This window comes from Sinocyclocheilus grahami, unplaced genomic scaffold, assembly GCF_001515645.1.
Source record: "Sinocyclocheilus grahami isolate Dianchi unplaced genomic scaffold, SAMN03320097.WGS_v1.1 scaffold51.1, whole genome shotgun sequence".
NCBI classification, from domain to species: Eukaryota; Metazoa; Chordata; class Actinopteri; order Cypriniformes; family Cyprinidae; genus Sinocyclocheilus; species Sinocyclocheilus grahami.
This window is the reverse complement of record NW_015505230.1, coordinates 1048276-1062442: the sequence shown is the minus strand read 5'-3', so window position 1 is coordinate 1062442 and position 14167 is coordinate 1048276. Positions and strand designations below refer to the sequence as shown.

General features: G+C 36.9%; 1 protein-coding gene across 1 annotated transcript in view; it reads right to left on the bottom strand.

Moving 5' to 3' along the window:
• The window catches only part of tbck (TBC1 domain containing kinase), a 51864-nt gene continuing 37697 nt past the window's right edge, over positions 1–14167 (bottom strand). Inside the window, exons 23-26 of the mRNA XM_016269295.1 lie at positions 12572–12747; positions 3735–3910; positions 432–591; positions 1–290 (exon numbers count right to left, since the gene is read on the bottom strand). Of these exons, the coding sequence (XP_016124781.1) occupies positions 180–290; positions 432–591; positions 3735–3910; positions 12572–12747 (623 nt within the window). The 3' untranslated portion in view covers positions 1–179. The remainder of the gene's footprint in view (positions 291–431; positions 592–3734; positions 3911–12571; positions 12748–14167) is intronic.

Below are 14167 nucleotides of genomic sequence, written 5' to 3'. Positions count from 1 at the left end.
GTCCCAGAAGTCTGTTTTCAGTTGTGTTACTCATTTTCAAGTTCAAACTTTTCAGTGCTGACATGCATAATGCCTTTAAAGAACTCTTGACATAGTTTAGAGGAAAGCTGAGAAATGCTTTCGCTTTTTGCACCATGTAAAAAGTTTTAAAAGTTTCCCTTTAAGTAAAGCACATCCCGTTATATCTGTGGGGACGGGACGGTTAACAGGCCAGTGGACTTCATCTTGTTCATGCCACCATCCAAGACACAGACTCGAGGGAAGTTTACCTTCAGTAGGTGAGTCGCAAACTACAGGAGAAAAGAAAGCCAACTTGTTATTATTACCTGTATATTTATCATTATTTACATTTTTTTTTCTAAAGTGACAGAGTGCATTTACCAGTGCTTGTGTGTCCTAAAAACATTCATATGAAAATCAAATAACTTTACCGTGGTTGCATTCTTCATGATGCTGCTGAGGATCACAATGACACGGAATCTGTATCCGGCCAATGTGCTGGTGACGGGACACTGGAGCAGTTCTCCCTCCGCCCCAAACGTGGAAGAGTATGGGATGTTAATGCTGCCTGGGATGTGACCTCGACTGAAGCTACACATGTACAGTCAAGGGCCATATGGCTGCATCTATTAGATCAAAACTACAGGAAAAACACTAATACAGTGAAATATTGTTACAATTTAAAAGAAATGTTTTTTATTTTAACATGTTTTAAAATGTAATTTATTCCTGTGATGCAAAGCTGAATTTCCAGCATCATTACGCCAGTCTTCAGTGTCACATGATCCTTCAGAAATCAATCTAATATGCTGATTTTCTGCTCAGGAAACATTTCTGATTATTATCAATATTGAAAACACTTGTGCTGATTAATATTTTTGTGGGAGCTGTGATATTCTTTAGGATTCTTTGATGAATAGAAAGTTCAAAAGGACAGCATTTATATGAAATGCATTCTTTTTTTTAACATTACAAATGTCTTTACTGTCACTTTTGATCAATTGAATGTGTACTTGCTGGGGGAAAATGTGTAATGTTTATAAAAAAATGAAATGTTAAAAAAATATATACAGATTTTTCATTATCCACAGCAGTCATTAGATAACACAACATTGCAAAAGATCTTCAGGCTTCAGCAATGAAAAATAAAAATGTGTGTATAGGGTTAGATCTCTGCCACAATTAGGCGCACGAAAGGTCATATTTTGAGCGCAAAAAAGTACGGGGTTGTGTTGAGCAAGCGAGCCGTTGGCATTTAGAGAGCACTGAGGGCGGGCATCAGGTGAGCAAGCTAGTGAAACGTTGCACGTGCAAAAGAGAAGGTCTGCACACATCCAAAAACTTATTTTAAACGCAAAATTGATTTTCGTGCGCTCGAAATACTTTCTTCTTTCCGAGAACAAACATTTTCTCCACAAAACTCAGTTTGCGTTCGTGCAAAACGCACTTTTGTGCGCTCAAAATATGATCTTTCGCGCGCAGAATTGTGGCAGAGATGTAATCCCATATGTGTGGACCCAGTTCACAGGGTTAAATCCAAAAACTTGTGGTGCAGCTGAGAATTATTAGCATATATAAGCATCCTTTAAGCAAGACAGATGTACTTGAAAATCTAAATTATGGAAGATAATAAGTTATCTTGAAGTAAGTTTATTATTCACTATTCTAATTTTTCTTGTTTTAGGCATACATTTTTCAAGCACAAAACCTTGTTCAGCAACTATTTTAGATTGATGCTTAAAATAAGGAAAAACTATAAAAACTCTCTGAAAAGAATATGTTTGACTAATATTATTAGTTTAGTTTATTTTATTTTTAATGTGGAAAAGGTTTTGATTTAGATAAAGAAGTGTTGTGATTGGTTAACGGCCAGTGGATTTCAGGGTGGTTAAACGGTCCCTGATTAAAAATGTGAAGACCATTATTAAGTTCAGCTCTACTGTGTGTATTACGGTGAATTAATTGCATACCCAGAGGTACTTTGGTGTACATATGTTCTGCTAAGACATCTAAGCAGCACACAATCTCTTGTAAGCTTTTGAGCTGGTCGTTTGTGATTGTGTCAGGTGAAGTTCACAGGATTTACAGAACAAACTCCACATAGATCCACCAGCTTTGTAGAAACCGTCCAGCTCCATCCAAAAACCACTGTAGAATCACGAAAGTAAAGAGACAGAGAACAGAGTGTGCAGGACAAGATAAAGAACGGAGCAGAAAGAAAAGTCCCCTGGGACATCAACTGAATATGACCAGGACGAGTGCATCTCAAAGAGAAGCGCTGAATGAAACGGGCAGGTGAGCGAAGTGAAAGTTGAAATGAGAAAAGAGAAAGAGTGCATAGTGTAATTGAATAATAACTCTTCTTAACTGCCTTCCTCCATAGATACATTTACAATCTGCAATATTTTGCGCTACATCTTTCAACAAAAATGATTAGGAGCTGAACTTTTCTGAAACATTTAACAAAACCCTTCTCCGTTTCTCAAGAGGATGAGAAAATGCTCACATTAATCATTAGTTCATGCAGATTTTATACAGGCATTAAAACAGAAAGGTCTTTGTCTAACATTCACATCAAATACGGCAGGTGAGCGAAGTGAAAGTTGAAATGAGAAAAGAGAAAGAGTGCATAGTGTAATTGAATAATAACTCTTCTTAACTGCCTTCCTCCATAGATACATTTACAATCTGCAATATTTTGCACTACATCTTTCAACAAAAATGATTAGGAGCTGAACTTTTCTGAAACATTTAACAAAACCCTTCTCCGTTTCTCAAGAAGATGAGAAAATGCTCACATTAATCATTAGTTCATGCAGATTTTATACAGGCATTAAAACAGAAAGGTCTTTGTCTAACATTCACATCAAATATTGATATGGTCATAAATGGTGCAGAATACAGAATGAGAGGACAATGAATATCTACATCCATATATCAGCCCTGCAGCTTTTACATTATATTTACTATGCGGCAGCTTAATTTCCCTGAAAGCCTTGTATACATTTATTATGACTGCTCTTATCCTGCTTGTGTGCTCTCTTGTATCTACTTAAAGCATCACTAATGCAAACTGTGACAAACCTCTTCAACAAATGAACCACCGTAATGCTCTCCCACACATTCATACACTGGACTCTCACTACTAGCAACAGACAACAATATGTGTACGGCCTTGATTCTTTGGGTTTCAACTGATCTGATTTCAATTGTATTCTTTCACCTGAATTAGATAAATCCGTCCTGTCGAAGGGCGGACACTCTGGCAGGGCCTGTGTCCTGGACGAGATGTGCCAGGAACTGGGCTTGGTAGATATGTGGCGGGTTCTACACCCTGGGCAGAGAGAATATAATTTTTTTCAGGAGTACACAAAACCAGCAGTAGAATAGAGTACATTTTTTCACCTAAAGCTTCCCTTCATAATATACTGAACTGCAAGATTGGTAATATTGTCATATCTGATCATGCGGCTGTATTCCTTAACTTAACCCTCTCCCATGTCAAATACCATCAGGGTAATTGGAGATTTCCCTCCTGGCTTGCTTATGATGATTATAATGATTTCTTAAGGATCATGTGACACTGAAGATCAATAAATGTAGACATGGTGAACATAAGAGACTAAAAAAAAAGTTTGAAGAATATTTTTAGAAAATATATATTTTTTTAAAAATATATTTTTTTGGGCAGTGTAGGGATTCTATTTACAGTATCATTAAGACTGAAAGGATACTCTTCAAGGCTCCGAATGTCCACTGCTAGAATCTTGGGTTTACCAGTCCTGGCCCTCTTGACAGGAGTTTTAAAGTAAGCTGGTCCACTGAGCTCACACAGGTCAATGAGGTCTTCCACGGAGATACGAGGAGACACTTCTGCTTTCAGCTCGCTCAGCTTGAGTGGCTCGCGGCTCTGAGGGTTAAAAAAATAAGTGGTAAAACAACAGACTTTTTGCAGCACTGAGAGGCATTTAAAAAAAGAGTGCGAGAAAGTGATGAGTGGGTTGAAAGTAAGACAAGTAAACATTAGCCAGTTAGTGTTAAGCAAGAAAAACAGTGAAGAGTCATGCAGTACATTTATTGAAAACACATGCATATGTTCAACTCCTGCATCCTGCCCCCTGACGATACTGGTATCCCTCAAGGATCTGTCCTTGGTTCGATACCATTCTCCATTTATACCAGATCACTTTATTCACTCATTCAAATGCATGACTTTTCTATTTCACTGCCATGTCGACAAAAATCAGGGCTGCTTTTCATGTCTCTATCTGTTTTCACCTCTGTGATCTCATATCCCTCTGACATCTCAACCTGAATGAATAATCAATACCTCAAGCTCAACCTGTCAAGACTGAGCTGCTCTCAAGATGGCTTCTGACTCTTAAACACAGTGGTTACCTCAAGGTGAATAAAAGCCCTAGAAGTCTGCAAAGATGACCAGCTCGCATTCAGTGAACACATCACCAGTGTTGGGGAAAGTTACTTTTAAAAGTAATGCATTACAATATTGCGTTACTCCATAAAAAAGTAACTAATCACGCTACTTAGTTACTTTTTATGGAAAGTAATGCATTATGTTACTTTTGCGTTACTTTTTAAAATCTGGACAGGGCTTGCTTGTTTGTTTTTAAAATAAAAAAGTTATATTTTTGGCAAATATAAAAGCCTTTTCACACCAAAAGTGAAATGAATAAGCCTCAGGCTGAAGGGAAAGTAAATTTACGTCCGTGCAGTAGAATGCAGCAGAAGAAATTTCAACACACATCAGCAATAAAAAAAGACGCACAAATGTTTGTCTAGAGTAATTTTTGCTTATTAGTACGGTTGAACTGGATCATCGAAGGTCAGAAGCAAAGACATAGGTTAATAGAATGGAATTAAATACATAAAGGATATTTGTGTCGTTTAACATTTAACTATTGCAGGTTTGCGTCATATTCTGAGTTGCATTATTTTTATTCATTTTGAGGAATACTGAATCTGTGTTTTTTTGTTTTGTTTTTTGTGAGTGAGATTAATTAATGCATATTCATATTTATATAGAACTACAGTAACATCTGATTTCTCTCAACATGGGGACAGGAGAGCTGTCAATCAATAAATTGGAGAAAAAAAAGTTACTTGCGTTACTTATTTGAAAAAGTAACTCAGATATTCTCTTGTAAATTAAAAAAGTAATGCGTTACTTTACTAGTTACTTGAAAAAAGTAATCTGATTACATAACTCGCGTTACTTGTAATGCGTTACCCCCAACACTGCACATCACAACAATCACACAGTCTTATGGCATTATGACACACAACTCCAGAAAAAAAAAACTTTTCCTTGACCTCAACTTCTCATTAAACGTTTTTTCCCCAGACAACGGAGTCTGAGATTATTCACCCAACCCTAAACCACAAGCAGATACAAAGCAAACGTTTAAATGTCGGTCAGACAGTCTTTCCCATCTATGTAGGTGGGAATTTAAAGTTCTGCAAGATTAGCTGTTTTTTATTCAAGCAACAGCTCACCAGCCTATCTGGATGTGCCGTATGACCCCTCAAGGCTATCCAAAATACTGCTGCTTAATTCACAGTTACCTGCCAGAAGATCTGTCACAAGCTGTTGTCAGAAATCCTCACACTTGTATCTTTGCTTAAGTCTACATGGGGTGCACAAACTTGCCCGAATCAAAATCAAGACACACTTTTTCTGAACTACCATTGCAGTCAATGTCCTGGGCCCCTGCTACCTTAAATCCATTATCAAACCCCTTTTGACAAAAGACAGCGAGTGGATTACAAATAGGAGTGGGCAGTATAGCCAATCTAATATAACAGTAGTGTGTAATTATATAAAAATCACTTTCTTTAGCAGTATTATCATATTTTCCAGTAGAAAGAGTGTTATTCCACCCTTTGTTATTGCCGATTGAACATGTTGAATCAGCGTTTGACGGGACTTGGAATATCTGGGAAGTGACATACTGTCGAACTTGAAAATCAAAACTGCATAAGTTCAGAGTAACATATCTTGAATTAATCCATAGCAGTGCAAGCGGTACAGTAAACTATCTACTGATTAAAGCATCTACAGTATTCCATCACCACCATATTCACGATTGACAGCATTTGAAGTTTAAAAACCCAGTCATACCGTAGAGCTATTGTAGTTTAAATTTTGTTTATAGTTTAAATGTAGTTTATATTTATATTGTCTTTTGCCATTTGAAAAAATTGCAACTGCAATTTAGTTTTGAAATTTGCCAATAATTTTTATGAAGTATTTTCACTTTTTTTGTTTTAAATGTAGAAGCTGTAGTAATGCCATAAAAGTTAAGTTAAAGACGACAATTGTGATGGAAAACTGCCTATAAATTGCAACACTTGCACAAGTGTAGAAATCACCATAAAGATGTTTTCCCCACAAAACAACTTGCATAATTGTTTATTTCTAACTACTAAACTGTGCAATTGATTAGTGACATATTATGCTTGTGAAAAGCACCAGCGAGCCACACTGCATAAACGGTAAAAACCCTAATAACAATGCGCATTATCGCTGAATTCCACTGTTCTCAGTGCAGGACTCTGAAACAAAGGGCAACAGCACAGGAAAGGGCAGTGAGGTGGGGGGATATCTCGTAAATGTCAATGTTCAGTAGCCCATGAAATCAGTCCAATCAGTCACGGAGTACCAGCCTCCCACAGAGTGCAGCCAATTACCTATGAGGTCACCTTAGCAATGGAGGTAAGTTTGAGGAATGGAGGGCAGCTGATGTCCAATGGATTCTGGTATTAAAGTGCATTAGATCCGCAGGGCCCATGGCATTCTCATCATTGCCTGAAGGAGGCCCTTGTGCCCTGGCTTCAGACACTCTAAATGCTGGCAAGAGTCTTGACCTTTTATTATCAGTGGTGATATTTCAATAGGCCGTAAACTTGCCTATTTGGATGCTCTGTGGTTTCAGAGAACGGCAAGAGATTCGAAAGCCACTGAGCTGGTCTGATCGGTCGAAGCGGTAAATGTTTCGTCTCAAAGCTGAAAGGAGCTGGCTTTAAAAATGGAGAAATAACCACATCCATGTAAACGTTCCAGTGGGCATTTACGGTCTGAAAAGGATTACCAGTGCAAATCTGAAAACAAGCTTGTGTTTGAAAGGCTTACCATCTACATGACAGGCGCTGTCAAAAGATGTATGATATCTTCTATCAAAAATGATGAAGGATGGAGATCTGACATAAATTCAGTCATGTGATGATACCCTGTAATGCGTGAGAGGCATTTAACCATCCAACATCTGCTTTGGAACAGGTGATATGTTTTGGCTGCCGCAAATCTGAGAGTCTCAAAGAAAGTCTGGAATCAGAATAATAATACAGATCCAAGACTTAAGGAATGAAACCGACTTAAGGTCTGCTCAATTCCCCCCTCCTGACCAATCAGAGCTCAATATCGCAGTGGTGAGGCCACCTAATCAAAGCTGTAGAAATATGCTACTAATAAAAGAAAAACAAGCATTTTGTTGCATGCAAAATAATCAAAGCTCACAAGCACTGACATTATATTTCTGTTGATATGCATTAAGTATTTTCAAACTTTTTAATGCCATGTACCCGCAAATATGATGATTATCTTATGACGATTATCTTAGCCTTCCTAAAATAAAAGGCAGCTATATATTTACATGTACAGTAAATGGACCCATATATTGTAATGTGTGATAGAAAGCATAACATTATAAAAGATTAAATTAAATGATTAATTTAAAATAAAAAAATGAATATTATATTTAAAAACAATTAAAAAGCCAACAAAATACCAATGCACACAACAAAATGGCCAGCAGAACTGATTGAAAAGGGTCCAATACAACAATATTTGAGACTAAAATACAGGTCCACTCGCTTCAAGATTTTTGGTTGTGACAATGACCTCGGTTCACTGAGAAGTCATTTACACTTTGTCATTCCGACCGTCGATCATTAACCAGCTGACACAAAGGCTGTGTACACAGCCTAAAAGGAATGTTTTAAAGAGGATTACCCAGTTCTTTGGCTCTTTGTGTTAGAGTGGCGTGTTATTGAGAACCTTGTTATTGGGTTATTGAGTAAACTAGCTTATTCACTTAACAAGCCATAAATGGCCTTTAAAAGCATCTAGTAAAGTCCAACTAATGGAGGTGGATTCTTTACTAAATGGACTGACGTTACTGTGCGTTTAATGGCTGAGACTTTAATGAACAATTGTTAGAACTGTTTGGAAGAACTAAAGCTCAGAAATGAGACTGCAGAACAACTAAAACAGCATCAGCACTCTCTTGTAAATCTACATGGATCTTATATGTATCTTAGAACCATTGCAACATTAAACACTCGGTGCAAAAGGTACAGAGAGTAGCTGATAATATGCTCACACACTACTGTTAGAAAGTCGGGGGTCAGTAAGATTTTTTTTAAATAATACTTTTATTCAGCAAGAATGCCTTACATTGATCAAAATGTGCACATGATGTTTCTCAGAATCAGCTGAAGTCAGTGGTATCATCATCTCTATCGCACACACACACACACACACACACACACACACACATGGCTGCTGACAGAAGATTTGGCTGCAAGTCCCGACTTGTTGGAGTCAGCCTTTAGTGACGGTGCATGTCAGATGGCCGACAAAAAGAGAGGGAGAAAGCAGAACGCTTGTTCAGCAGACACATCATGCTCTAATGACCAGGAGATGACAATCAACAGCAGGCCTAACCGCACCATTTACCACCCGGAGCACAGCTAGAGAAAGAATGAGTGATTCTGTGTGGAGAAAAATGCACGACAATGGATGAATAAATAGTAGACCAAATAGAAAAGAAATAAGAACTCATATACTTTTATAACACAGGAGAATGGGTCTAAAATTAACAGCAAACGGGTTCAAAACATGCACTAAAGACTAGTTAGTCGCTTGGTTTAAATTCATAAATGCCTCTGAGATGAATGAGAATAATTACCATTCCGCATAGACCTCCTTGTTTCAAAGCTACTGTGTAACCTCGTTTACCAGTCCAAATCTTTAACCATTAAAGGAATAGTTCATCCAAAAATGAAAGTTTGCACACACAAAAAAAATGTACTCACCCTCAGGCCATCCAAGATGTATATGAGTTTGTTTCTTCATATTTGGAGAAATTTAACATTACTCACTTGCTCAGCAAATTTTCATTTTTGGGTTAACTATTCCTTTAAGCCACACCACACTTGAGATACTTTCTACCCAGTTTAATCATGACAACTCTCTGAAGATTTTAGCATGGTGAAGGATATGACAATGTTAATGTATTTGGTCTTGGCGGAATAGATTTGCTACACTGCTGCTGCTGAATTGCTTCTGCTGTTGCTTATTGCTGTAGTTGTAGATTACTGTAACAAGTACAGGAAATTGCTACTGCCAATGCATACGGCGATACGGTGCCATGAGTATTTAAGACATACTGCTGCTGCACAAATAGCATATAAAATAACCCCGTAGCAGAGCTATACAGGTGGAGCTGGGGAAGGTGGAGGGTTTCAGAGACTCTGAAAGCGTGCTGCAGGAATCTCAAGTGAATGCTAGCCAACCATATAAATGCAAGGCAGTAAGCTCATTAGCTGCATATGCAGCATGAACCAATCAGCTTGTGCCAAGTCGTTTAACTCTCTGAATATCATCAGTTACGTTAACAACCCATCAGCCTGCGCCATCTAGAGTTTCATGACTAAACTACATATTTATGTACCTTCTACACTTTGTGGTTAATTGCTTATGTATGAATGCATTCGCCAAGATGATTAAATGTAAATGTATATGTGAGTGCGTAGGCATGTGAGACCATGAGCATTTCTCAGCCTTTCACAGATACGGATGTAGCAAGATATCGCTGAAGCAGTGCATTTCCAGACATCACGCTGTGTTCAGTCAGAATAGAAAGAGATTAGGTCAACAGATGAGTGTTTGTGAAGCTCAGCACTGCCTTGGGCCCATCGCTGATGAATCTCAAACAGAGAGCCAAACGCAAAGAGTTAAAAGGTTAGATAGATGCTCTCAGTGTGACTCGAAATACATCTCACATCCTCATGACACATAACCAGACATATCAATGCTAAGAAATTTATTTTCAAAAAAAAAAAAAAAAAGACTCACAAGCTCCACCAGAAGTGTTAATAATGATGAATAAGTTATTTAATGATTACAAGACACCCTGTAAAAGAGATATATATGGCAATGCTTCTGAAGCAAGCAAGCAGTTTTTAATTTTCTGGCTGGATTATTAGATTTATTAAGTCGTGGTTGACTGATCATTATTATCCTAGTTGTGCAGAAGCACCAATTAAATCTTAAGTACATGAAGGCCCAATGTTTAATTTTCATTATTAATATTTCTCAATTCTGTGTTATAGGACATGTACCGTAAGTAAATGTGAAACAAAGTATACATTTTGGAAGCTAAAATATTAAAAACATTAATAATTAAATATTATTTAATTATTAATATTATTTAATTATTAATATTATTTAATTATTAAAAACATTAATAATTAAATAATATTAATAGTATAAAAAATGTAAATCATATATTATTAATATATTACATATATTTTATAATAATGTTAATTATTATTATTAATTATTAATACTATTATATATATATTATATTAATACTATATATATAATCGACAGACAGACAGACAGACAGACAGACAGACAGATAGATAGATAGATAGATAGATAGATAGATAGATAGATAGATAGATTCTCAATGACAGTACTAACATAGTAGCCACGTGTTTAAAAGTAGCTTATGATAAGAATATGAAAAGTCTTCGCAATACCTTTGGTCTTTAGTATATGTCAACCAGGATATTTTCATAATATGACAGGAAGAGTAATGAGCAATCAGAAGGTTAGGTCATCAGAAAGGTTGGATGAGAGCAGAGGAAGGAATATTTATGGGTAAAGGCAGAACTCTCACATGCATTAAGACATACTTTGACAAATTAATGGAGGCATTCGAGGCAACTGAGGTCAACTGAAGCCTGTAGCCTACATGTGAGAGTTTTTAGCAGAACAGGAGAAAGAAACTCCAGATAGCCAGAACAAATGTAGCTGAAATTCCTGCATTAACATGATGGAAATGATAAAGAAACTGAGCTGAAATATGAATTATGACCTCCAACTTAGCTACCTGTCCAACAATACCTGAAGGATGTGATTTATTGGTGCATTTATGCATTTCTATGAACAATTCATCTAGAGTTCAAAATACGTCTTTTTTTAAAAGGATAGTTCACGAATGGAGGCATTCGAGGCAACTGAGGTCAACTGAAGCCTGTAGCCTACATGTGAGAGTTTTAGCAGAACAGGAGAAAGAAACTCCAGATAGCCAGAACAAATGTAGCTGAAATTCCTGCATTAATATGATGGAAATGATAAAGAAACTGAGCTGAAATATGAATTATGACCTCCAACTTAGCTACCTGTCCAACAATACCTGAAGGATGTGATTTATTGGTGCATTTATGCATTTCTATGAACAATTCATCTAGAGTTCAAAATACGTCTTTTTTTAAAAGGATAGTTCACCCAAAAATGACCAGTCTGTCTTCATTTACACACCCTCATGTCATTTCAAACCTGTATGACTTGATTTCTTTTGCAAAAGAAAAAAGAAGATATTTTGAAGATTGTTTCAACTGCCCAAAAGAACACTGGGGCCCACAGACTTCCACTGTATGGACATTTTTCTAAATATCTTCTGTTGTGTTCCACGAGAGAAAAAGTCCTACAGGTTTGGAATGACATGAGGGTGAGTAAATGATGACTGAATTTTCATTTTTGGCTGAACCATTCCTTTAAATTCAGACTCTAGGTTGCTTCTTTTTCAGGTATCAAAACATTTTCAGACAATAACGAAAATTGGAATCATAATATCTTGACGCACTCATTTGCAAATATTCTATAGATTCATGTTATTTAGATTCACTGTGAACAGGCCTACACATTTGAAATAAAACCTCCCATATTTAAGGTCTTCCGATTTCCCTTGGCACTGGAGTGTTTACTAGCGAGCTAAAGCATGTCATTAGGAAATTAACAGTGGGCGGCTGAAATCATCAGTGGCTAAATTCACCCCTATCCTGACCGCAAACCTTCATGGATCATTTGATTAGCAGTGGGGTAATTGGTTCCATCCTTCATACTCTCTGACTTTACCTTTCGGCACAAGGCAATCTTTAAAAGTCCAAAAGGGCAAAAGGAACTGAGCAAGATGTCGAATGCGATTACTGTAATAATGGTCATTCTGTTGTTTAGGACTTTTACCTTTATATCTACAACAGCAACAACTCTCATGACAGTAATATAAGAGAGGAGAGTTTCTCCTTAACTCTTATTTGATTCTGTTATTTGTTAGCCCTTCTCCACTATAAGGCTCAATTACATTAAATAATCTTCTGAAATGCATTTAGCATCTTAATGCTATGAGCAAACCTTCTTTCTGAGATGACTGAACCTGGAGCAGAGGCACTCAGAGGTCAAAGGTCGATTCGGGACACTTACCAGGTCTGTCTTGGTCAGGTCTTGATATTCTGAAGAGTAATAAGAAGGTGTTTTCCCGAAGCTGTTGCTGTCACTGGCAGGTTTGTTTGGCTGGGCATGCTGGCAATAAGTGGCACTTTTAGGAGTCCAACAGAAGAGGTTGATGGATTCCCGGACACAGCGTTCAATGTCGATCTCTGAATGCAAAACAGAAAAAGAAAACTGTCACTACAAAACTACCAGTTAAAGGTTTGGGGTTAAGATTTTTAAAAATGTTTTTGAAAGAAGTCTTTTATGCTTACCAAGGCTATATTTTTATTTAATCAAAAAAATGCAGTAAAAACAGTAATATTGTGAAATATTATTACAATTTTAAATAAATGTTTTCTATTTTAATATATGTTAAAATGCACTTTATTCCTGTGATGCAAATGAAGTCATTCCTCCAGTCTTCAGTGTCACACGATCCTTCAGAAACTATTCTAATATGCTGATTTTCTGCTCAAGAAACATTTCTTCTTATTATCAATGTTGAAAACAGCTGTGGTGCTTAATATTTTTATTGAAACAGTGATACATTTTTTTCAGGATTATTTGATTAACAGAACGTTCAGAAGAACAGCATTTATTTGAAACAGAAACTTTTCAAACAGTAACAATAAAAATGTGTTTACTGTCACTTTTGATCAGCTGAATGCATCTTTGCTGAATAAGAGTATTAATTTCGCCAAACCTACTGACCATAATTTTTTGAACAGTAATGAAACCATATCTGTAGTGATGCAAAGCACAAATTGTGTTTTAAGATGAAGCAGTGTTTTTTCCAGGGGACCACTCTTTTAACATTCAACATTTTTAACGTTTTTTGGAGGGGGTGGGGGGAGCTTTTAAGGTGTTAAAGGTGTTTTTAATAAATGTAACAAAAAAATATGTTTTTAAAGGGGTCATAGGATACAGCACACAATTTCATTTTTTCCTTTCTCTTTGAAGTGTTACAAGCTCTTGGTGCATAAAGAATATCTGTAAAGTTGCAAAGACTAAAGTCTCAAATCCAAAGAGATATTCTTTATAATAGTTAAGAGTCAGCCACGCCTACCTAAAACGGCTCGTTCGAACACGCCCCCACATATCTACCTCACTATGTGGGAAGATTTGCATAACGCCGCCCAAATGTTCACGCAAAGAAAGAAGATGTAACTTTTATTCTCACTGTAGTATTGTTGCTGCTGCTGCCATGTCCTGAAGATGCCGTGTGCTTCGTTGTGAAAGCGAAACTACTTTGTTTGGTCTTCCAAAAGAGCACGATATCCGCTTCGTCATGCCTAGAGCTGATCCGTGTTGGTCGCTGAGGGAATACATCAACTTAGTGCTGTGGATCGCAGGCACATTTTATGGAGGACTGTTAGACTAAAATGCCGGCAGTTCTGACTCACGTAAGTAAGCTTTCTTTTATCATTTGCCACTGATGATTCAAACGCGAGTTTTGGGCAGTGTGGAGTAACGTTAGCACTTGTTGTTTGTAATTTCTCTGATCACAAATGCAGACAGGGTTTTATGTTTATGCGGCACGATGCAATGCAACGCAACGCGTAAAAAGACAGTATAAGTCATTATAAT